Raw genomic sequence first — 26,834 nt, 5'->3', positions numbered from 1 at the left:
TTTTTTCGTTTGACGCTTATTTCGTGAGATATTTTGCCCGGTCACGATCAATGTACCACCCTGTGTAAATAACCTCAAATGTTGCAGAACGTACTATTACATTTATAAGAAAGTACTTTTTGAGAACATTTCTGGTGGGGAACAGCGGTCTGGCAAAGAGTACTTTAAAAATGGAAAGTACTGAAAAACAGGAGTTGACAGACTTTCTTACGTACTTCCAAGTATGACTAATCCTTCTCCGGAGGTGACGCCCAGCATGATGGGTACTCGGTTGTAGCTGCCGGCTCTCAGCCTGTCCGCTGGGGGCTCGACGATCACAGCAGAGTCCGAGGGCGGCTCCACGACGGGCAGGAATGCCAGCGGCAGGGGACAGCGCTTCTCCTGCGACATGGGCGCAGAGGCAGTCAGGATTACCGAAGATATTGGCTACTAGTTACAGTAAATCACTTCGTCACAAGTGTGTGGAAGATATCACCTGGAACATAAACTTTCTAAAATAATGTGAAAGAAACAGGCGTAGGAGCTGGTATGTTAGTGTGAGAAGCTATTCTACAAGTCCAATAAAGAAATACCTTTTCAGCAGCGTCGCTGTTTGTTCATCAGTTCTTCATGATATTTACACAACTATGCCTAGAGACATTTGACAGATTTTAATCAACATCTGACAGCTCTGCAGATGATGAAGAAATTGATGAAATGTGTGATGAGATATAAAAAATTATTCAGGTAGTGAAGGGAGATGAAATTTAATAGTCATGGGTGACTGGAATTCGAGAGTAGGAAAAGAGAGAGAAGGAAACATAGTAGGTCAATATGGATTGGGGGTAAGAAATGAGACAGCAAAGGACTTTGAAGAGTAGTTGAATGGAATGGACAGTGTCTTGAAAGGAGGATATAAGATGAACATGAACAAAAGCATAACGAGGATAAGGGAATGTAGTCAAATTAAGTCGGGTGATCCAGAGGGAATTAGATTAGCAAATGAGGCACTTAAAGTAGTAAAGGAGTTTTGCTATTTGAGGAGTAATATAACTGATGATGGTCGAAGTAGGGAGGATATAAAATGTAGACTGGCAATGGCAAGGAAAGCGTTTCTGAAGAAGAGAAATTTGTTAACATCGAGTATAGATTTAAGTGTCAGGAACTCGTTTCTGAAAGTATTTGTATAGAGTGTAGTCATGTATGAAAGTGAAACTTGGACGATAAATAGTTTGGACAAGAAGAGAATAGTAGCTTTCAAAATGTGGTGATACAGAAGAATGCTGAAAATTAGATGGGTAGATCACATAACGAGAAGGTATTGAATAGAATTGGGGAGAACAGGAGTTTGTGGCACAACTTGACAAGAAGAAGGGCTCGGTTCTTAGGACATGTTCTGAGGCATCAAGGGATCACAAATTTAGCATTGGAGGGCAGCGTGGAGTCTACAAATCGTAGAGGTAGACCGAGAGATGAATACACTAAGCAGATTCAGAAGGATGTAGGTTGCAGTAAGTACTGGGAGATGAAGAAGCTTGCACAGGATAGAGTAGCATGGAGAGCTGCATCAAACCAGTCTCAGGACTGAAGACCACAACATCTACAACAACTGACAAATTTACGATAATACCTACGAATAATAAGTCAACGTGATCCACAGCCATTCGAACAAGAAAATATACTCCATTGTATGTGAACGGAGTATAAAAAGTGTTATTCATGATGTATTGATATTCAAGGAAGTTTGTGCGAGATGGGTTCCGAAACATTTGACATCAGGAATGAAAGAAACGTGCATAGATGTGTGCAGGGAGACCTGAAGTTCGTCTGCTTGCTGCCCTCTCCTCCTCTCCTTCCTCCACCCTCTGTCTTTTCCGGATCTGGCATCTTCAGATTATCACATTTTTGATCCCCTGAAAGAAGCTATTAGTGGCGCAAGGTTCGCTGATGATGAGGAAGTCCTGGTGGCAATGCATAGCTTTTTATGCAAACGTATAATTCCACATGCAATTGAGAATGTTGTCTAGCGCTGGCATAACTTGAGGAGGCTATTTTTTTTTTTTTTTTTTTTTGATGATCCCTGTATTTGTTTGGGAAAATGGTATACATTTTCTGCACTAGTAACTTACGAATTCCGTGAGGGCGATAGTGTCATCCCTGGCGAGGTCGGAGGCGTTGGCGGCGCGAAGGAAGGCAGACAGTCGCGCGTCGTCGTCGTCAGTGTGGTTATCGCCCTGCGTCTGGAAGCCGAGCGCCTCTCCCATGCGGTAAGCCCTCTCGCGCGGCTTGTCCGTCAGCGCCCAAGGGGCTGTTGCCACCCCACTCTCCATAATCACTTCGCTGAAGAGCCCTGCCGATAAATTTGACTTTTACCTTCAAATACGAATCACTCCCACATTGACAGAATTTACAGTTAAATTAGTACCCTATTGTGGTGCACTAAGTGTGTAGAAACTTTGTAAGAAATGAATTCACACATATTATATAAACGGATGTATGTATGTTTGTATGTTCCGTATCTCCTCCTAAACCAATGGATCGATTTCAACTAAACTTGGTAAATATATCCATTACTGTCAGGCAACCATCACTGTGGTGGTAAGAACCATCAACCTTTCATCGCTCAGGAAATATGACGCCATAAACAATGAGATGCGTGATAATCTACCGCATCTTGGATGAGTTTTATATTTATTACTTCGTAGTTACTAATTCTATTTCCATGAAAATTCACAGGCTGTACCCACACGTGCCACTAAATGCACGTACAAAATTATATAATGGTACCCCAAATAATTCAGGAAATACGATGTCATAAACACTGAGATGCGTGAAAAAATGCCGCATCATACATGAAGTTTTAATACATTTGTTCTCTACTATTTAGTCACTCCTACAGTCGAGTTAACAGAAGAAAATCGGCGACACCAAGCAGCGCTTTTTGACAGCTTTCATCTGCGAAGCGCGAACGGGCGGAAACAGTAGCCGTCTATACGGCTTGAAGAGGGAGCCATAGAGATTTTTACAAAATCGCGTTGCAGACAAGCGAAGCAGCTGCCCCCAGAGGACATAAACTCTACACTACAAACACAGTTCATTTTTTGTTTTCGTCTCGCATAGAGAACTGGTCACATGAATTCCCGAGCAATGCCGGAATTTTCTACTTTTTTTTTTCTTTTTTTTCTTTTGGTCATCAGTCTACTGACTGGTTTGATCGCGACCCGCCACGAATTCCTTTCCTGTGCTAACCTCTTCATCTCAGAGTAGCACTTGCAACCTACGTCCTCAATTATTTGCTTGACGTATTCCAATCTCTGTCTTCCTCTACAGTTTTTGCTCTCTACAGCTCCCTCTAGTACCATGGAAGTCATTCCCTCATGTCTTAGCAGATGTCCTATCATCCTGTCCCTTCTCTTTATCAGTGTTTTCCACATATTCCTTTTCTCTCCGATTCTGCGAAGAACCTCCTCATTCCTTACCTTATCAGTCCACCTAATTTTCAACATTCGTCTATAGCACCACATCTCAAATGCTTCGATTCTCTTGTCAACTAGTAATTCTATAAGCACACAGATACCTGCCGTCCCATTGCGAACTATCTTCCAGATTCGCTACTCTTGGGACATCATGTTAGAGTGTAATGTCCTGCCGACACACAAATACAGACGGAGCAGAAGCCTGCGACGCATTGATAGTTTAAAAGTCTGTCAGATATGTGTGAAAACTGTCTACCAGGACCATTTTGAATACCAATCAGTGTTCATTATACATGGCGTTTCAAGGTCTGTGACTAATGTCTGGCTAAAAGGTCACGTCAGTAGGAACACCTTTTGTTAGAAACACTTCCTTGGAAATTTAGGCAACCTTTAGTACTCGCCGGCAATGGGACGACAAGATATCACCGAACTAGCATGGTATAAAAATGGGTGTGTCTAAGAGGAGAAAGATATTTTAGAAACGAAACTGAAACTTCGGTTTTACGTGGCCTACCGCCTTTCACGAGGAGCAGATGACTGGATAAAAGGCAACACACAGCATACGAAAGCCTCAGGGTGCTTACGTCCTGCAGGCTTCTGTTTGTAACGAAAGTTATTCCTCAGGACGTGACCTATCACCATTAGAAGTTGTCGCAAGAACTCTGAAACGCCCTGTATAGACGTGTTAACTGTGAGACGCCACAACTTGTGCGAATGTGTAGTAGATGTCACTACTTGATAGTCGTTCTAGCTCATCGTTTCGTCACTCGTAATATACTAATAACAGTCATTATAAGTTAACGGTCACTTAAGGTAGTGGTCCTTATTGATGGCAGCCGTCCCGGCAATCTCCAGACGTGAATTCGGCTGGTAATGGAAAGCCTTAATCAGAATGATGAGATACGGGTTGGACTCCTCTAATCCTGGACGGTTGTGACGTCCACATTTGTAGCCATTTTATTTAGCACAGCAACTCGTTTCAAGTCGTCGGAGGTCGTCCTTAATTTGAATGCCGGGTATGTGAAGTTTGCGTTGGTGCGCCGTATCTTACGCAGCTACGGTGCTCACTACATAGCTTGATCCTAGCACCTCATTTGTGTGACTAATTTGGTATTAAGATTTTTGCATTCTTCTGAAGAAGCTTATCTGTAATCAAACTATTCCAGATGGAAGTATATAATTGGTGCTGCTTCCCATAGGTGTTGAGAAGTCGAAACGGAAATGCTATGTCATGAGACACTTAAATTATTTTGCACTTTTTGTTGGGTGCTTTCATTATTCCACTTCTTTAATGCAACTCCAGTGCTGCTACATAGAATATATACTTACACAGGTCAACGTTTAAAAAGTTCTAATAGTAAGAACTACGTATATGAAGATCAGAGAAGATGCGAGTATTATTATTGATTTGCTTATTTAACCGAAGAAGGCAGACTTCGGAATCCTACAAATAACATATTGTGATATTTGTATCATCAGCATCTTAATTAAATCGAATAAGTACAATCAAAAAGGGAAAGTTTTCTAATATTAGCCATAAGTATCAAAAATTTTCCTGCGTTTAAATACACCGATGGAAAAAATCCGCAACACCAAAAATAATTATGTAGAGTACCGAAATTTCGGGGCAACATTTGTTTAGGCGACATATTTAAGTTGTTAACATTGAAAGAATACAGGTTAATACAAGTGCGAGATAAGGCACTGCAAATATGAAATGCTGGTACATTAATAACCTGTGTAACGTGCATGCGTTGTGTTATACAGGAGCCGGTTATCAGTTTGTGAGATGGAGTTCCATGCCTGTTGCACTTGGCCCGTCAATGCAGGGACGTTTGTTGCTGTATGTAGGTGACGCTGGAGTTGTCGTCCACGTCCCGTATGTGCTTGATTGGAGATAGTTCTGGTGATCGAGCGGGCCAAGGCTATATGTCGGCACTCTAGATCATGTTGGTTTACAACAGCTTTATGCGGTCGAGTGTTACTCTGTTGCAAAACACCCTCTGGAATAATGTTCATGAATGGCAGCACAACAGGTCGAAACACCAGACTGACGCACAAATTTGCAGTCAGGGTGCGTGGGATAACCTCGACAGAGTCCCTACTGTCGTACTAAACTGAACCCCAGACCACAACTCCAGGTGTTGGTCCAGTGTGCCTAGCACACAGACAGGTTGGTTGCAGGCCCTCAACTGGCTTCTCCCGACCGACACAAGGCCATCACTGGCACCGAAGCAGAACAAGCTTTCATCAGAAAACACAACAGATCTCCACCCCGCCCTCCAATGGTCTCTCGCTTGACACATCTGAAGTCACATGTGGCTGTGGTTTGGGGTCAGTGGAGTGCACGCTACAGGGCGTCTGGCTCGGAGCTGTCCTTGAGTAACCGATTTGTAACATTTTTCTGTGTCACTGTGGTGCCAACTTCTGCACAAATTGCTCTTGGAGATGCAGTAAAATGCGACAGAGCCATACGCCAGACACGATAGTCTTCCTACTGGTAGTTCCTCGTGACCGTCCGGAGTTCGGTCTTCTTCCGATCGTACATTCTCGAGACCAAGCAACCATCCACCGCTAACGTGAGTCATGAGAGTGAAGTGGTATGGATGTTGCAGTCGTTTGAATTGAATCACCACAGTAAGATGAGATGATGTAGAGACGCGACAGAACAGCGCAGAGGAACATTCGTATTTGGACTTGCCGATAACCTCAACCTGAATGAAGTTGCCCGATTTGTAGATGTATCAACGCGGACTGTCGAACGTGTCTACACAGTGTGATGTATCATTCACAGACGCACCGTAAGATCAGTGCCCATAAAAGCTACTAACCGACAGAAAGTGTAGGCGAACGTCACGCTTTGCAAATGACAAACGGTTTAATCTGCTATTGTCAGTGAATGTAGGTTCATATCAACCAGATTCCGAATGAACATGACTGGTAGTGTCATAGTAAGAACTAAGACATGATACGAGTGCTATTCAGAAAGTAAGGTCCAATCGGTCACGAAATGGAAACTACAGTGAAAATCCGATTAAGCTTTTGGCAGATGCATTGGGCAGTGTGTCTAGTGTGCCTGTTGATCACGTCACGTAGCTCTTTTTGTTTCTGAGCACACAGTGAGCACGCAGGAATGCCTAGAACTACAGTGTCTCCCACCAGGTATAGGTGCCCACTGTGAGGTTTCGCCTGATTTCATGCAGCCCCACATAACATACGAGGTGCTTTCAAGTTCTAAGGCCTCCGAATCTTTTTTTCCAATTAACTACTCACCCGAAATCGATGAAACTGGCGTTACTTTTCGACGTAATCGCCCTGCAGACGTACACATTTTTCACAACGCTGACGCCATGATTCCATGGCAGCGGCGAAGGCTTCTTTAGGAGTCTGTTTTGACCACTGGAAAATCGCTGAGGCAATAGCAGCACGGCTGGTGCAGTGCGGCCACGGAGAGTGTCTTTCATTGTTGGAAAAAGCCAAAAGTCACTAGGAGCCAGGTCAGGTGAGTAGGGAGCATGAGGAATCACTTCAAAGTTGTTATCACGAAGAAACTGTTGCGTAACGTCAGCTCGATGTGCGGGTGTGTGGTCTTGGTGAAACAGCACACGCGCAGCCCTTCCCGGACGTTTTTGTTGCAGTGCAGGAAGGAATTTGTTCTTCAAAACATTTTCGTAGGATGCACCTGTTACCGTAGTGCCCTTTGGAATGCAATGGGTAAGGATTACGCCCTCGCTGTCCCAGAACATGGACACCATAATTTTTTCAGCACTGGCGGTTACCCGAAATTTTTTTGGTGGTGGTGAATCTGTGTGCCTCTATTGAGCTGACTGGCCCTTTGTTTCTGGACTGAAAAATGGCATCCACGTCTCATCCATTGTCACAACCAATGAAAAGAAAGTCCCATTCATGCTGTCGTTGCGCGTCACCATTGCTTGGCAACATGCCACATGGGCAGCCATGTGGTCATAGGTCAGCATTCGTGGCACCCACCTGGATGACACTTTTCGCATTTTCAGGTCGTCATGCAGGATTGTGTGCACAGAATCCACAGAAATGCCAACTCTGGAGGCGATCTGTTCAACAGTCATTTGGCAATCCCCTAATAGAATTCTCTCCACTTTCTCGATCATGTCGTCAGACCGGCTTGTGTGAGCCCGAGGTTGTTTCGGTTTGTTGTCACACGATGTTCTGCCTTCATTAAACTGTCGCACCCACGAACACACTTTCGACACATCCATAACTCCATCACCACATGTCTCCTTCAACTGTCAATGAATTTCAATTGGTTTCACACCACGCAAATTCAGAAAACGAATGATTGCACGCTGTTCAAGTAAGGAAAACGTTGCCATTTTAAGTATTTAAAACAGTTCTCATTCTCGCCGCTGGCGGTAAAATTCCATCTGCCGTATGGTGCTGCCATCTCTGGGACGTATTGACAATGAACGCGGCCTCATTTTAAAACAATACGCATGTTTCTATCTCTTTCCAGTCTGGAGAAAAAAATCGGAGGCCTTAGAACTTGAATGCACTTCGTATGTCTCATGAGTTTCCTTCTGCACGAAAAATCTCGGCTGAATACTGCAGGGGCAACGAATACACCCCTGCAGCGTTTTCGATGGGAAGTATTTGATCACCCTCCACACAGCCCAGATTTGGCTCCCTCTGATATTCATCTCTGCTCACATGAACCACCGGCTATGAAGACATCATTTTGGCACAGACAACGAACGGTAGACCAGCGTAGAGAAGTAGTGAAAAGCGCAGCAGCTGCTGTCTATGACGAAGGTATTGGGAAGCTGGTACAAGGCTACAACAAATGTCTAAGTCGGAACAGCGACTAAGTTGAGAATTAGCTGGTAGATGTAGTAAACTGTGGTTTCCGTTTCGCGACTAATCGGACGTTACTTTACGAATAGTCCTCGTACTACGACAGTTATAAGCCTCCATAGGTTCACTTTGTATCAGATGTGCTGACTTTGATGTACAATACCTGGAACAGAAAAAGCGAAAACATCGGACAGGAAATTGAGAGGAATACCTAAAAAGCTATAGAAAGTGCAGAATGATGTACTTCATAACAGTGGATTAAACAGAACACGGTCAGGAAAGAAAGACCTATTTCTTTCATTCAAGCACTCATCATGAACATAAGTGAGCTAGCAAAAACGGTACTTACACAAACGTAGGAGCTCAAATAAAAATGAAGAAAGCTGGTAACAGAACAAGGTGCACTGGATAGCGAGGATTTCAAACAGATAACCGACGACACGAGTTCTGTTCACCAGCAGCCACCGACAGAAGAGAAGAAGAACAGTGTGTACCTGGGGAAGAAGGATGCATAGCAAAGATACGAAAAGATGGTGGAAAACGGAAAGAAACTAGAGTGGAGAGGAGAGGAGAGGAGAGGAGAGGAGAGGAGAGGAGAGGAGAGGAGAGGAGAGGAGAGGAGAGGAGAGGAGAGGAGAGGAGAGGAGAGGAGAGGAGAGGAGAGGAGAGGAGAGGAGAGGAGAGGAGAGGAGAGGAGAGGAGAGGAGAGGAGAGGAGAGGAGAGGAGAGGAGAGGAGAGGAGAGATGAATTTCTCGCTTTCGTGCTTTTTAGTCTTTCAGTTAATAAATTATCATGCTTGGTTTATGGCGTGAGAGAAACTCACCCTTGGTCACCGGCGAGAGGAAGAGATGTGATGTGGAGCCAGCTCCTGCACTTCCCCCAAAGATGGCGACCTTGCTGGGATCTCCACCGAAGGCCGCGATGTTTCTCTGCACCCACTGCAGCGCCAGCACCTGGTCTTTGAGCCCCGCATTGCCCGGGATGTCGTCGTTCATCAGGCTCAGGAAGCCTGCCACACGACGACAACTTAAGCAGATATTCTCTCTTTCAGCAAACAAATTATTACACATCATTCCTTCCCACAGAGTTTCTAATTTTTCCGCTGTGTAACAAAATATTCAGCTTAAAAGATAGTAGACTACAGAAAACTAACCGTAGCTATCTTTTTAAACATGTGTCGTAGAAAAAGTACAGCTTTTGGTGATACAGAAGTTGTGCAGGGTTACTGAGAACTCATCTGGCTATCTATTTTGTGGTACTGAATACAATTAATTTAATGATTTCATTACAATAATAAATGCCAAGGGTTTTTGACTTTTACTTAATGCACGTACAGCCGACAAAACAAAAGGAAGGAAAAATGGCTAAATTCTGCACCGGGCATTCTCGGAATGTGCAACCGCGTCACGGGTTGTGACAATGCCTTCATCCCACAATGCCCATGTTGGGCTGGAGCAGCAACATATTATCACACCAGTGGGACGTAATATACACACTATTGGAAATGATTACCACTTTAATACAGCACAATTAATGATAGGGTGTAGACAGTGATCAAGAAATACATAGTGATTTGACCAGCAACGCTAGATGTGAGCCACATGAGGTCTGAGTCCCAATGTGCAAGTAGCTGATGGTCAAAGTGCCTTGTCGTCACTCGCTGAATCAATTTGGCTGTGTCTTCTGGTCAGTATTTCTTTATGTCCGTATCGTCATAGGTCGTAGCGGCTTTTCTGTGACAGCTTCTTTTGTCGTGGTGACTACAACTCTTGTGCATATTATCTGTAGTTTTTATGAGATCTACTGTAGTACTAGCTAACAAAAACTGTATCATGTAGCTTTAAAAACAAGTCATTCAAGTTATTTTAAGGTAATTTGTTTTATAGATTTGTAGCAAAATTTTATCTTTCACATAGCATGTATTGCAGATGTAAGAGAGAGTAACTAATCCAATCAACAATCATTCAGCTCTTTGGCACGAGAATAAAACTTATATATATATATATTGTTGTGGTCTTCAGTCCTGAGACTGGTTTGATGCAGCTCTCCATGTTACTCTATCCTGTGCAAACTTCTTCATCTCCCAGTACTTACTGCAACCTACACCTTCTGAATCTGCTTAGTGTATTCATCTCTTGGTCTCCCTCTCCCTCTACGATTTTTTACCCTCTACGCTGCCCTCCAATGCTAAATTTGTGATCCCTTGATGCCTCAGAACATGCCCTACCAACCGGTCCCTCCTTCTAGTCAAGTTATGCCACAAACTCCTCTTCTCCCCTATTCTATTCAATATCTCCTCATTAGTTACGTATCTACCCATCTAATCTTCAGCATTCTTCTGTAGCACCGCATTTTGAAATCTTCTATTCTCTTCTTGTCCAAACTATCTATCGTCCAAGTTTCACTTCCATACATGGCTACACACCATACAAATACTTTCAGAAACGACTTCCTGACACTTAAATCTATACTCGGTGTTAACAAATTTCTCTTCTTCAGAAACGCTTTCCTTGCCATTGCCAGTCTACATTTTATATCCTCTCTACTTCGATCATCGTCAGTTATTATGCTCCCCAAATAGCAAAACTCCTTTACTACTTTAAGTGTCTCATTTCCTAATTACCCGACTTATTTCGACTACATTCCATTATTCTCATTTTGCTTTTGTTGATGTTCGTCTTATATCTTCCTTTCAAGACACTGTCCATTCCGTTCAGCTGCTCTTCCAGGTCCTTTGCTGTCTCTGACAGAATTACAACGTCATAGCCCCATACAGATTCCTAACCCCTTCAGATAGTCCTGAAAACCTGTATAATTTAAAACGTAAACGTGGGGTGCATGCAGTACCCATTTGATGCTTGAGTAGTTTAACTCCTTCCTTTTACCTGCTGCATGGTTTGGTTCCTCCTCGGCAAAGTATCTTGCCTGTTCGGTCACTGACGCCTTTGACTAAAGGTAAGCGCACCACTGGGAGCCGTTCTTTTAATTTCATTTTTCTGCATCTGGAACCTCCTGAACTTAGCAGTTATTATTGTTTTATTGTCGTATCCATTGTATGTTGTTGTTGTTGTTGTTGTTGTTGTTGTTGTTGTGGCCTTCAGTCCTGAGACTGGTTTGATGCAGCTCTCCATGCTACTCTATCCTGTGCAAGCTTCTTCATCTAACTTTCTGAATCTGCTGAGTGTTTTCATCTCTTGGTCTCCCTCTACGATTTTTACCCTCCATGCTGCCCTCCAATACTAAACTGGTGATACCTTGATGCCTCAGAACATGTCCTACCAACCGATCCCTTCTTCTGATCCAGTTGTGCCACAAACTCCTCTTCTCCCCAATTCTATTCAGTACCTGCTCATTAGTTATCTGATCTACCCATCTAATCTTCAGCATTCTTCTGAAGCACCACATTTCGAAAGCTTCTATTCTCTTCTTGTCCAAACTATTTATTGTCCATGTTTCACTTCCATACATGGCTACACTCCATACAAATACTTTCAGAAACGAGTTCCTGACACTTAAATCTATACTCGATGTTAACAAATTCCTCTTGCCTTTTTATTCAGGGAACACAAAAATTCACTATCACTCACATTTTCACAAACAGTCAGATCCAAGTTCAGTTTCTATAGAAAAAGTTTTGTCTGCAAAACTGTTCACAGAATTAGCAGACACAACGGGAAAGAGATGAAGCAGAAAAATCATTACGATGGAATTGAGTAAGATGGAATAAATCTTTAACGATGAGCTCATAAATTTTGGTCTCGAAGTAAAATTTGCTGATCTGCTGGAAAAATAAGTTCAACTGCTCAGCGCAATGGGTCTGAATAAGACGTTTAAATTCTGACAGATAATATTCATTAATATAATGTCCAGTGATTCGCAAGAGATAAGCAGCCCTGAAACTGCACGAGCTTCCAATTAGTAGGACAAGCGTAGAATATGGTTTTTCACAGAAAATTATGATTCGTTTGTCCCTAATTTTCGAGGAAAATGGAACTCATTAACTTCGATGGTATGCGGGTACGAAACTGCGGATGCCAGATGACAGAATTCAATAGGCTTCGCCTTACTGCAATTAGAATTTAATTTCAGAAAAGGCCTATTTACTCGCATGTTTTGGTGGCACTGTTTTTAATTTATCAAAATGATACTATAATTACTGGAAGCGATGTTTACTATAGCGGAAAGGTGCCTATTGTGGAAGTGTTCGCTAATGTAGACAACTAGGTTCTGACTAAAGTAAGAACTCAACTCTATTGGGAAGTATCAGAACTTAGTTCTCACAACGCCTGAGGCCTAGTGTAGTGGCAATAAGACCATTATGGAACTGGACATTGTCGACAATCCTTGATTTTAAAAGTGTCGAATGCCACGTTTTTTGAGTTTATTTGCTTGTAGGGCTTTAACGTCTGAAACTGAGTAGCTATTGGAACCATATTCACGTGGTTATATTCTTCACAATATTTCATACGCTATAATTACCCTCCAAAACGCGCAGCATAACTATGAGGCTAGGTTCCTAGTGCTAGTGGCTTACTCCTAACATGAGATACCACGGGCATCCTAATACGCGACAGTATCGCTTATTTGGACGTCCTGTGTCGTATTTGGATAACTTCAGCTGCCCCAGTAGCCGGATTCAGCTTCTTATTTTTACTAAGTGCTTTGACACTTTTGTGAATGTCGTGAACTCATCTGGTGATGATCGTGTTGGGCTAATACTTGACGTACATCATGTCTCATTTGTGTGATAGACAAAGCACGAGGAAACCATGTCCTCATCATCTGTTTGTCACTCCATTCCATGCATAAAATGCAGCCTCTTGTGTGGACTTGATGTAACCGGTTAAAATGTATTATCCCCAAGAAATAGAAACTTGGTTAACAAATTACCCAGATCCAGTAGTAACCTCATTTTGGATTATGAGGTAATTTGGAGCTGCCTACTTGAGAGCAGTAAGAATGGAAAGCGCTATAAACGGCTTCTGAAAACTGGACTCTTAGAGACAATGACTCTGCAATAGACCAGGAATTTGATGTTCAAGACTCATATAGTGGAGTAAATGTGAGACTAGATGGTATCTGGCCAGCTCCACAGTTCAGTAAGCCATATCAAGAGCCACTGGCTCTAGTAAAATCAGCACCTTCTGAGCTCCACACAGGGAACTTTTGAAACAATTCAAAGCTAAGAAAGCCGCAAAGGAATCAAAGGAGAGAGAACCACAGGAAAAATAATGTTCCTGTCATTCGGGCTTGATACAGATTTAATTGAGGACAATGCTTCGGGTGTGCAGCTTGAAGAAGAAGAGGACGCTGAATGCATGTACTACAGTGTTCGTTACTCTGAATATTCACACATAGAAATAGGCACATTGCATGGAGTGCTATCCCTGGGCTTTCGAAGAATGTTAACTAGAAAAAAAGTTTTTGTATGCCCCGACTGCACTTATTTCCACAATTAACGAAGAAAAGGTTGAATGGGCAGAAAGGAAGAGAATATTATTATTTTACGTTTTTACCCGTTTTTATAATCGTCGATATTAAATGTTTTCTCTGTCTGTCTCATATTAGGACACGATTAATATTTCTACTCAATTTTTTTGTGTTTTTTTTAATTTAAATGTATTCAATATTAATTAGCACGAAATCAATAAATAATATTTAAAGTATAGCGATTTTACTTAGCTTTCGAATCAACAAACATACTGTTGTACCAAATGTTGTAATATAAAATGCATATCGAGAAGAGGGGGGGGGGGCGGTCTAGTATGAGGTCTAAAAACATACTGTTGTATCAAATATTGTAATATAAAATGCATATCGAGAATGGGGGGGGGGCGGTCTAGTATGAGGTCTAACGACCAGTGGAATCAATTACTTGCCTCACCCGCCGAGGGATGGAGGCAATAAGCCTCTGAAAATACGTCTCAATGACCGCGAAACTCTCCCATGTATCCAACACTAGGTCCCACAATGTACTTGGGCCCAGTGTCGGTCAGTGTATGTTGATAAGATGCTTCATTTTGGTGTACAAATTTTCAAGAGATTCACGTCCGACGCCCAAACAGGCCAGTCGATCAGTTCGACTTCAGTCTCTTGCCAAAAATATTGCTGACGATTAGACACGTGTGAATTGGTGAGAAGTCCTGTCTAACTGGATCACTCCATTGGGATAGGGCGTCGTCAATTTCGGTGCCGTAGTTTCATGATGTACTCATTGTGATTCGCGGAGGGATAACCATAAATTCGATGATGTATCACTGTCCTGTCCGATGACATCCACCACCAGCACGAGAATGATGCACCACATACAGCGAGTTGTAATCTGCTCGCCATCGCCTGTAGACCATCATCGGACCCTCATTCAGTGAGCTAAATATTGACACATTTGAAAAGATGACGTGGTGCCAGTCACGATCTACATTCAGTTCAGCGGAGGCAAGCCTATAATATTTTGTCACCATCAGAGAGGGCTTTTTTATTAGCAGCCATTTCGGCTATAAGGCCAGCATCCCTTAAGCGGTTGCAAACGATTTGCGAGAATCCTGGGATACTGGTCTCATTCTTTATTTGGACGGCGTTTAAAAACGACGCTTCCCTAGAGATGTCAACTAAACATTGTCTTTCTGAAACGTGAACACGTTTACTAAGCCTGTCCCTCGAAGCCAACCAATGTCTCGTGCCACAGCTTCATCCACTTCTGAACGCAGCGAGGTTGAACGTCGCACCTGGCTGCCATGCACTGAAACCAACATACTGGACGAGTGCCAGAATGCTATCTGCCATAGCCTGTGTGTGCTGAAACATCCTGGCACCAAATGACAGTTTGTCGTATATCCTTCAATGGCGCACTGTGTTATGATATTCGGCTATATTTGTGCTATGTTTCCCGTACATCAACAATACAATGTAAACATGTAAGGTATCGAGAGGATGTGACCCTGATTACAGAAATAATGCTGCCATGTGGCTACCACGTAATTATAAAGAATTGATTTTATTTGTTTATTCAAGGCAGAAGTATCTCGGTGTTTCAAGAAGATAAAAGTAGGTGTTATAATGCACATAAAAAACAACATGTGGTAATTATACGATTAACCTGTAAGTAAAACTGTTATAGTAAGATGGGAACAAATACACTACTAAAGGTTTGTTACATGTGGTGCTGCTGCAGATGCCAGTGTTTGTTCCTTGAGACTAGTGCGAGCTGTACACAACCGAAAATACCCGTGCTTATCAAGACATGCAAAATGTTTTGTTTTGTTAACGATACATCGTGCAGATGTGGCGAATGATGAAGGTTATACCTCGTACGACATGGGAATTTCACGTCGTCAACTTCATTGCAGTCACAGTCCACAGTCCACCGCAACAAGAAGCCTGAAGCTCCACAACACATCTTGTGCCAATCACGATTTTGTAACAAAAAAATTGAATGAATAGTGAGTTTAATGAATGTTTTTATATTGTTTTCAGTCTCTTATTTACTGGTCTAGAACGAAGTTAAATTCCAAAAATATGAGTAATTTTTTATTACGTGTCATGTCATTGTATATTTCTAGTGAACATACATCCACTTGGAGTTTCTGTGAATAATGTTGAATAATCATTGACTTAATCATGTACCAAGAAAATTATCTCAGTGGTACCTATTAAAGGAATTTTTATTCAGCTGGTTACATGTATTTGGAAAATTTGAAATGTTCTAAGAGTTTGAAGGATATCTTTGGTTTTATAATACTTCGCCGACATGCACTTAAAAACAGTATTTAGGTGCTTCAGACAACAGAATAACTTACTGTAAGGTCGGGTGGTCTAACCTTCATTTCTTACATATTCCGACCTCATCATCGTATTCTGCGTATCAAGACATTTCATTCGAGCCTAAACTCGATAGGGTAGAGTCAATTTTACATATTTCCATTTAACTGATAAGCAAATCTAATAAGTAAATCACAAGTGCGCACCGAGATCAAAAAGTCGAGGCTGGCGTACACAAACATTCAAGACATGACAGCCACAGGAGTTTTTGTTCAGCAGAGGCAACCAGCCCGCTGGAAAGCCCGTAGGAGGTTGAGTTAGCACACAGCTGCGCCGGCCGGCCAACCGCCCAGGGACCAAAACAGTTTTTGCCAGAGAAAAGGGATAATGACCTGCGTGTTCACCTTAAAGCAAACCCCGCTGTATTGTTTGGAAGAGCCCCAGCATATGCATTTTTGACAGACCTAGTGCACAGTGTCAGAGTTCTCACAGGTGGAGAGTAAACACCTAATGCCGACGCTATATATTTCTGGATTGGTCGGCTTAAACGGAGAGCCATTCTCTCGTTTGTAAGAGTAACGCTCAATGGCGGACTATTTCTGACGCAATGAGCTGGAGGAGTGAGGGAAAGACAGCGGACGATATACCCTTTCGCTTTTTTTGCTTGGAGAGGGGTCATTCCAATGGCGCTTTTGAAGCAGGAACATGTAGCAGGAGAGAGTGCGCTCGTGCGTGAACGCAGAGAGCGAGGAACAAAGTCTCTACTCAGTACTGCACTGAGAGAGCACCTCTGTCGCTAGCGAATTGGAGTGATACTCTATATTGAGCCACTCGCGATTAGGCATTTGTTCGCTATGCTGGCCATGACACTTAATGTGTGGTGTGAACACAGACAGAGAATTAGTTAGCGCCTGCGAGCGAACTTTGAGTGGCATCGCGGTGGACTGGTTACCTGACCAGTGCACCACGCCAATAGTTAGACTAGGGGCTGTTAGGAGTCCTTGACTTCATCAAGGTGTAGTGAGAGTTCGATTGGCGAAGGTCAATCCAGATAGAATGAGATAGTTTTGTTATTTTTCAGCAGTGAACGACGCAGGCAGCAGTCGTCGCAGCTCATGGTATTGTGCGCTACAGCGTAGGCGAGCCCCATCTTTCCTCCATTAGAAATAACATACTTCATTCACGTCACTCCATTACATTTCTCATGCGACAGCCTCAACCGCACTTAGAAAAATTCAATAGGATAATGATTCAAGCCATTCTGCCAAGTAAACAACATTCTTAAAGAAAAGGGATAAAAAAGCTTTCTCGTACTTTGTATATAAATTTCATTAACAGGATTTCTATCCATAAGAGGTAACCTCCAATTCTGAAAAGAACGCAGAAATTCGTGTATCAGTTTATAAATAAAAGTTTCACTTGATTTTCTTGGATTTTGCAAAAAATAATATCTTCCATTCGTTTAACGTTTTTCTTACACTAACTAGCAATACTTCAGTATCCAAGCATCCCACTAGTTATGTAAGAAAATTGAATATTGTTGTGTCTTTTCCTTACAGCGGACGACTCCAGAAGATATTTGTTGATGAAAGTTTTTCAGGCATTTTTGGTACGTTAGGAGCGTCTGTCTGACTTCTGTTGTTGTGTGGGGTGGAAATTACTTCTCGCAGGAGCCAATGGGTACTTAACAGATCAATCAGTTGCGCAACTCGTCAACGTAACTCCCACATACTGACATTTTAAACTGTGATTGTAGAGAAGACTTTTCCTTTCTTACCATAACGTTCTTCCTCAAATGAGCTAGAAGTGCCAACATTCATGTCATTCACAATTTAATGTATTAAATATGAAAAGACAATGTGGTGAATATGGAACAGTACACAGTCGATTCTTAAACTATATTTGTGAAGTTCCTCTTGTTTTGGAGTGTACTTATTTTTCTAAATTTTACGTTTACTGTAACTTGGCAGGCAGCAGAAGTCAATTCGGTGCCTTAAGCAGTGCTGCAGAGTAAGCCGGCAGCCTGTAGGAAGCTGATTCTCACGAAGGCAGTGGTGACGACTGCACCGTGTGGCACTGTAGTGAATCAGAAGACTTGGGAGAGGAACACGACCCTTGAGAGAGGACGTCGCTTGGCAGTCAGTACGTAGAAGAACCACCAGTGTTTTGGCGCGAAACGCCAATCTTACTTTATGAAATATTAATGATTTAAGTCTACTTATTCCATAAATGGTACTAAAAGGAGTCTAAGGGTCATGAGAGCTTCAATACAATAATAACGCTGTGCAGTAAACCACTAAATTCAGTAAACGAATGAATATTGTTAACTTACCAAAGATATACGAAAGGCTACACAGTATTACGACGAAAGCAAGAAATTTCGGTTGCAGGCCAACCGCGCCAGTCGGCGATGGAACGTACTCAGAGTTTTTTCTTATATGCTGGTCGGCTTTACCACCCTCTCGGAATTTATAAAAGTTTTGAGAAGAATCGTTTATTAACACTAAACTATTTCGGTTTTACGGTGTCTGCAAATAAACGCGTCATAATGGCATCCTGGGAATTATTTCAAATAAACTAGCTACCCGCACTACCAGTTATAAACACAAGTCGCCTGTCTGCATCTTCTGGAGAATGCAGTGCGCTACAAGAGCTGCTTTGGGGGACAACATCTGCGAGAGCTTGAGAACAGGTTGGAGGAAATCCTAAGCGTTGATTCACTAAAGTAACGTGCGGAAGGATCATCTTAAGTATCGCAGTCTACAGTGGGAAGGCCTGATCAGTATACTGTACGTCACTTGCACAACCTTCTACTGAGATTTTGCATTTTCTTCACAACGTTCAACACGGCTAAAATCACCCATTCCATCACAATCTTCTGCAGATGTGTACCCACAATCATTGATTCCGGTTACTCATAACCACTGATATCAATTTCAAACATTATCGTTTGAAGGGTAATTTGCGTACCATTGTCATTCCACCCCCCCCCCTTTTTTTTTGTGCCTGTTGCGTATGGTGCGCGGAAGTCCCCCTGACTTGACTGTAGTGGTCTTTATGCGAGATATGCCTGAGATAAAGTAACATATCGCCTCCTTTTATTCTGTAGTATTTTTATATTCACTTTTATTTTCTTCTCTGGGTAAGTTTCACTTGTATTACAGTTGTTATAATACGAAATGAAATGAAATGTGCTTATGGCGGTATTGTTCAGGAGTCCCTATGTGGAATGTTCGGCCACCTGGAGCAAGACTTTTTATTTGACACCATCTCGGGAGACTGCGCCGAAATGATGATGAAATGATGATGGAATGATGATGAAGACAACACGCATGACCACTCCCGAGCGGAGAAAATCCCCGACTCGGCCGGGAATCGAACCTGGGTCCCGTGGTGGTCAGCAATACTAAACACAAGACCTTGAACTGCTGATACTTTGATATGACTAACAAGTATGATGGGTAATATGGCATAAATAATTTATAATTTATGGAGGAAGACCTTTTTCCAAACATCATAACGTGCTTGTGTACTTGCAAAAGTAGAAAATATTCCTGATAACAAGACGTAACACCCTATTAAACATTGTAAGACGATGCAATGCAGTTGTTCAAGCAAGTGGGACTCGTATTCTCGTGTGAAGGATAATTACGTTGGTTGAATGTCGACTCTGTTGCACATGCTGTCGTCACTCAACACCTAACTGTACAGAAACCTACTATATTTTTTTTTTAATCTCATATTGTTCGCTTTTGTTCGTTGCATCTGCTCGGGGCGGACGTCGTAAGACATCCGTTTAAGTTCGTTGTTAATCGATTAACTCAGTTTTTTACTACAGACGGCAGTTAAATCCTCTGACCGAACACGCTGAGCTACCGTGCCCGCTTAAAATGTTCAAATGTGTGTGAAATCTTATGGGACTTAACTGCTAAGGTCATCATTCCCTAAGACTACACACTAGTTAAACTAAATTATCCTAAGGACAAACACACACACCCATGACCGAGGGAGGACTCGAACCTCCGCCGGACCAGCCGCACAGTCCATGACTGCAGCGCCCTAGACCGTTCGGCTAATCCGACGCGGCGCTATCCGATCGTGCGCATATGAAGTCACCTCATTGCCCACCGAGTTAAGGATCGTTGTAAGGGCCTCCCCAACGCTTGAGGCGTCTAACGCAGTCACTGCCACAGCGCAGCTTCACAAATTTTTAATATGGTGTTACACGCACCCACACAGGTCTATTTGAACTGCTCATGAACGTAAAATCTAAAAGGATTTTTAAATGGGCTACGTCCGTTATCCGTTTCCAACAGTGCCCCCTGCTTTTCATGTATGGTGTGGTTATTACAAATCCATGTAGTTAGTGATTTTCTATGGCTTACAAATCCATGTAGTTAGTGATTTTCTATGGCTGCAGGCGATAATGTCATTGACTTAATACTTTTCTAAGAAGGGAACCTCATATTTTAAGGAGAAAATAAGCAGCAATTGGCCACGCGCGAAAATTTGCGCCAAAATTCTGACAGTAGGCAGTTACGATCTTCTGAACGTATAGATATTAAGCTTTCGATGACACCATTTGTCACTCGCTTTGCCGTACTGCAGCTGCCTAGCGTCCGAGCGCTAAGTTCTGTACAGTGCGTTAAGGCAGAGCTTTGTGAAATATTATCTAGAGATTGGTAACATGCTTTTCTTTTATTGTGTCAAAGTGTACGCTCGCTAACCTGTAGCTGGAGCCATATACTTCTTTGCTTGGAATATCGTATCATAGGTTTCACAAATACGCTGTGAACGACCGAAACGAATGTGTGTGCAATTAAAGAAGTAGCGAAGCAATATTTCATTATTAAAATCGCTGTTGTGCATTATCTTCTTTGAATTTTAAACTTGGTATTGTTAAAATGAAGTACGTTTGCAGGAATTACGCTATTCTTCAGTGTGACTGGCATGATTAAATTGTAAATAAAAAATCATTAACATCATTTCATAAAAATTCTTTACTTGTTGAAGTTTATTCATATTGGTTTTGAGGCATATATAAGGTCCAGAACGTCAGTACGTGAATACTGTTGAAATATTACATACATACATTACGTACTGTTTTTTCGCGTAGAATGTGTTCTCGAACAAGATTTGAAAACACTTGTTCACCTTCCCGTTCCTCTTCCTAGCTTTCAACATCCCACGAATAGGAAGATTCTGGTTGTCTCTGCAATCTACGGTACTTAGCGCTTAGGCGGCTGAAGTGAGCTTGCCGAGCGACAAACGGTGCGCGCCGAAGTACAGAAGCTGTAATTTCCGAAGGTCGTAACTGCGTACTGTCACAATTATGCCCCAAATTTCCACACGGGCTCGATTTTTAGGGCTGATATCTTGCATGTGTTCCTTTTTCTCCTTAAAATATAAGGTCAATTTGGTGATGTTTCCTTGTAAGTACAGGTAGATAGGTACGAGAACTATCACACAATCAGCTCAACTTCTCAAGCATTCGAGTTGATTGTAAGAATGATTCACAGAAGCATGAAAAATAAAATTGTGTGTCTGACAGACGACAATCACTTTGACTTCAGGAAAGGTAAAGGCAGCAGAGGGGCAGTTTTGACGTTGCGCTTGCTAAAGGAAGTCAAACCGAAAAGTATACAAGATTGGTTCACAGGGATTGTCGGCCAAGAAAAAGCTTCTGGTGCAAGATCGAATTATAAGAAAAATAGGTATAACCTTAAGAAGGATAATATATACAATGATGAGCCAAAGCATTATGACCACCACCTTAATAGCTTGTTCGTCCGTCTTTGTAACGAAATAAACCACTGATTCTGCGTATCAGAGATCCGACACTTTGTTGGTAGATTTGTGGTGGTTTGTGGCATTAGATGTCTACCCACACATCATGTAATTCGCGTAAATAATGGGCCACTGATATGCGTAAGCGGTGATGGCGCCCGATAGCGACCCAGCTGGGTTTCATAGGACTTACATCAGGGTAATTTGGTCGCCGAGACAGTAACGTTAGTTTCTTATAATGCTTCCCAAGCTACTGCAGCACGGTTCTTGCTCCGCGACACAGACAATTACATTACTGAAAACTGACATCACGATCGGGGGAATACATCAAGCATGAAGGGATGCAGGTGGTTCGCAGCTGTCAGTGTCTCTTCGATTACTACCACAGGTCGCATGAAAGCGCAGGGGAATGTCTCCCATAACATAATACTGCTCCTACCAGGCTGCGTCCGTGGCGTGCTGCACGTTTCGAGCAGCCATTCATCTCCATGACGGTGTTTGTGGAAACGACTATCAACCTAGTGTAGCAAATATGTGATTCATCCGAAGAGCCGACATTTTTTTCACTCATCGACGGTAGAATCCCAATGGTCCCGTGCCCACTGCAATCCTAATTGACGATGTTGGGTCAACTTGTGAACACGTAATGATGGTGTGCTGCATAGCACCATTTTCAACTATGTGCGATGAGTGGTGTGCTCCGAAGCACTTGTGCGTGCTCCAGTATTGTGCTTTTTCAACTGAGATTTCACAGATCTCTATTTATCCTACTTTATAGAGCAGAAAAGCTTCCGAACCCCACGTTCTGTGAAGAGTCGTGGACGTCCAACCATTTGGCGCCTAGTGGTTGTTTCACTGTCCTTCTAGCTCTTTTCGTAGATAATCACGGCAGCAGCCCTTAACATTTGACCAGCCTCGCCGTTTCCGAGAGCTGCAACTCAGTCAAGTCTTCCAAGGAAGTACTTGAGAATTCACGACATCCAGAAACCGATGGCCACATTATGCCAATATAGATCATTTTTGAGAGGTGTACTTGGGGCCTGAAGGAGGCATACTGAATTGCCGAAACTGGTAGCGAAAACAAAAGAAAATAACTTCTCAATTTGCACGGCTGTTTGGCTAATTTCTTTGTTAAATGTGATTATCATGTCACCAATACCTTCAGTTTACCAGTAGGTGAATCTGGATGATACCGCTCCTTCTTTATTCACGCAGCTCTTCATTTGGTCTCATGAGGCTGAGTGGAACTCGCTACATCAGAACAAATCTTTGTAGGTATTCGCAGCGGAAGACATGTCCTTGTGTATAAGGGCAGTGGCACTAACCGTTCAGCTATGCAGGCAGCCAAATTGGAAAACTGAGAATGAAAGCCGAAGTGCGAAGTGCTCGGATTACAAAGGATGTAAGACAGGGACGTACTTCAATCTACTGCTCAATCCATACATCTAAATCCAAGCCAAGACACGCGCCACGAAGGAATTAACCGTATGGGACGGAAATCAGTAGATGTGACGTACACGTACATACGAACAAATGATTAAAATTTCAGAAAAATTGGATGATTTATTCAAGAGGCAGAGCCTTACAAATTGAGCAATAACACCATTGTCCACCTCTGCTGCTCAGTTATTCGGCTTGGCATTCACTGATTGATGAAGTTGGATGTCCTCTTGTGGAATATCGTGTCAAATTCTGTCCAATTGGTGTGTTAGATCGCCAAAATCCCTAGCTGGTTGGGCGGCCCTGCCCATAATTGTCCAAATGTCCTGAACTACGGAGAGATCTGGCGACCTTGCTGACCAAGGTGGGGTTTTGGCGAGCGCGAAGACAAGCAGTAGAGACCCTCGCCATGTGTGGGCGGACATTATCTTCCTGAAATGTAAGCCCAGGATACCTTGCCATGAAAAGCAACAAAAAGAGACGTAGAATATTGTCGACGTATCGCTGTCCCGTAAGGGTGTCGTGGATTACAGCCAAAGGGGTCCTGCTATCAAATGAAATGGCCCCCCAGTCCATCACCCTTGGTTGTCAGACTGTATGGTGGGTGGCAGTCAGGTTAGTATCCCGCCACTGTCCAGATCGTCTCCAGCCATGTCTTCGTTCATCAAAAGCAGAATCGTCTTCAGTGATGAGTCCCGCTTCGAACTCAGTCCTACTGGCCAGCGAAGATGTGCCACCGAAGACGTGTCTGGAGACACCCAGGACAGCGATGGAACACTAAAGTGATTGTCGCCCGCCATATGGGCTAACAACCAGGAGTGATGGTGTGGGGTGCCACTTTAGTTCATAGCATTCGGTTGTCATCCACGCCACCCTTACAGGTATACGCCTCGTTTTGTTGCCCTTCATGGTGACGATCTAACATGCCAATTGGACAGAATTTAGAATGATATCTCTCAGGAGGACATCCAACTTCATCAATCAATGCCAAGCCGAGTAACTGGTCGCGTAAGGTGCAGAGGTGGTCAATCGCGTTATTGACTTGCTCAATTTTTGAAGCTCTTTCTCCTGAATAAACCATCCAACTTCCCTGAAAGTTTAATCATTTGTTTGTCTGCACATCACCCAGTTTCCGTCCCATTTCGATTATTCCTTCGTTTTTTTTCTTAGAGTTTTTAATGTAAACTATGCTGATGACATTGAAATCTTCACTGAAAGTGTGGACAACTGTAGGACTCGTTGAATGAAATGAATAGTCTAACGAGCAAACATTACGCATTCAGAGTAAACCAATGCAAGATGGAAGTATTGGGATTAGCGACAAATTTAACATCAAAATTATGCACCACCAAGTAGACGAAGTGAAGGATTTCTACTACCCTGGAATCAAAATCACACATAAGAGGCGAAACGAAAAGGACATAAAGAGCAAAGTAGCACAAGCAAAACGAATCTCTGGCCAAAAGGACTCTACTAGTATCAAACATTGCCTTTGATTTGGAAAAGTTGCTTCTGAGAATGTACGTTTGGAGCACAACATTGTATGGAAGTGAATTATCGCTATGGGAAAACCGGAAATCGAAGTGTTTGAAATGTAGTGTTACAGAAGAACGTTGAAAATTAGGTGGACTGATAATACGCTAGAAGGTTTTCCGCAGAATCGGCAGGAGACGAACGTATGGAGAATACGTCTATAGTTCTCTCTAGTACCTCGAATTCTGATGACTTCTTGTTTCCTATGAGTTCGTCTCCTGTCTATTGTGCGGAAAAACTTTTGGATGGGGCTGGTACTGGAATGCATCCAAGAAGTGAGGACGTGGGGTGGAAGTGCTACTCTGAAGTTAAGAGGGTGACACGGGACAAGAAGTCGTTGCGGATCTGCTAAACCAGTGAGACGACTGATAACTAAAACAAAAGCGTTTAGTGCAAATGTGACACAATGTGTGCCGGGCTATCGATCTATGCCAATGTTCTGGGGAAATTACCGTGCTAGATGACCCTTTTCCACGCTTTGAGCGTCCAGCTTTGGTACTTGAGCGTTCATGTTAACCGGTGTGTTCTGTGTGCGAGAGAGGACGTAAACGTGTGGAAAGTTGGCTTATTTATCCCATAACGAGGAAATGGATCTGGAGGGGTTGCTACAGGAGATGCATTCATAGAGAACCGCATCAAATCAGTCAGACCTCTTGTAACATAATTAAGGGAGCGGAATTTACATTCTCTTTTATGTGCTCTGTTTCGGCATCAGACTACTCCTGAAAAGCTTGAAATCCTCTGTGTTATTTCTCGTAAACCAAAATCTTCTGCACTTACGTGACTTTCAGCCAAAGCCTGAGTCCACACTGCACTCGAAAAGCAAAAGCAAAAGGATTTACTTACCAAGGGCGCCGAGGCGATAAGAGATTGTGACCAACACAACACCCTTCTCCACTAAGTAGTCCGGATTGCTGAAGAAGGGATATCCAAACTTGAAGGCGCCGCCGTGGATGTAAAACATGACGGGCAGAGGACCACTCGCCGCAGCCGGTACGTAGACGTTCAGGTAGAGGCAGTCTTCGGACCCGGTAGCATTGGGCAACAAGCCCATAAGGCCGGGCTGAGTGCACATGTCGGCAAAGGACAGAGCGTCTCGAATACCGGACCACGAGGTCGCCGGCTGCGGGGCCTGAGCAGGTAAGCACACGGGTCAAGGGGCTGCTGGAATAACGAATCGCCATTGCCTCACATACTTACGCATCACCATATGATGCAGTTTTGCAAACGTTTAAAAATTAATATATTTATTTACTAATCTGATTGTTTTCCACAGCCAGATTAAGGTCTTCATCCCTTTTCTTACATCAACCCAGCCGGCCGGAGTGGCCGTGCAGTTCTAGGCGCTACAGTCTGGAACCGAGCGACCGCTGCGGTCGCAGGCTCGAATCCTGCCTCGGGCAAGGATGTCTGTGATGTCCTTAGGTTATTAGGTTTAATTAGTTCTAAGTTCTAGGCGACTTAACTTCTAAGTCGCATAGTGCTCAGAGCCATTTGCACCATTTTACATCAACCCAGACGACTGACAGGCTATAGCTTACTTCTTGGTGATAAGGACAGTACATGGTTGTGATCCCTCTGATTTTCTCGCCGTGACTGATTAACGGAATAATTTCGGGTGTCCAGCAGAGCCGTTATTTTCGTTTTAAGCACAGCAACCCGTTTCTGTCGATACGTAGATGACACTGGTACAACTACATCGAACGAAAAAAATTGAAGAGCTCATTGAACTTTTACATTCTAAGCATCCTAATGTCAAATGCACTATAAAACTTCCATAGGAGGGCCATCTACCTTTTTTCGACTTTTTAGTAATGAGAATACCGGGTGCATTCTTGGGTCACAGTGCGTTTAGAAAACGTACACACACTATCTTCACGCCATGCATCACAAAAACATTCGATGCTACAGATTCTGGTCCATAGATCTCGAACACTTTCAGGCGAACTCTACAACAGACGGGTGTGAATGATATTGGACGGTAGTTTTGTGGACCACTTCTGATAGCCCTCTTCGCAGACAGTTGTGAC

The 26,834-nt window shown here is 43.0% G+C and overlaps 1 protein-coding gene across 1 annotated transcript; it reads right to left on the bottom strand.

The window, feature by feature from the left end:
* Nucleotides 1–207: 207 nt before the first annotated feature.
* Nucleotides 208–25,879, bottom strand: LOC126413045 (esterase B1-like). Its single transcript, XM_050082941.1, has 4 exons — nucleotides 25,651–25,879; nucleotides 9,110–9,295; nucleotides 2,109–2,329; nucleotides 208–381 (listed from the first exon to the last, which is right to left on the bottom strand). Exons 1-4 carry the CDS (start codon nucleotides 25,877–25,879, stop codon nucleotides 208–210), a joined length of 810 nt encoding a protein of 269 aa, XP_049938898.1.
* Between the last annotated feature and the right edge of the window lie 955 nt (nucleotides 25,880–26,834).

The sequence above is a fragment of the Schistocerca serialis genome, chromosome 7, assembly GCF_023864345.2.
Source record: "Schistocerca serialis cubense isolate TAMUIC-IGC-003099 chromosome 7, iqSchSeri2.2, whole genome shotgun sequence".
NCBI classification, from domain to species: domain Eukaryota; kingdom Metazoa; phylum Arthropoda; class Insecta; order Orthoptera; family Acrididae; genus Schistocerca; species Schistocerca serialis.
Note: the sequence above shows the minus strand (reverse complement) of the source record. Positions and strands in the feature narration are given on the sequence as shown.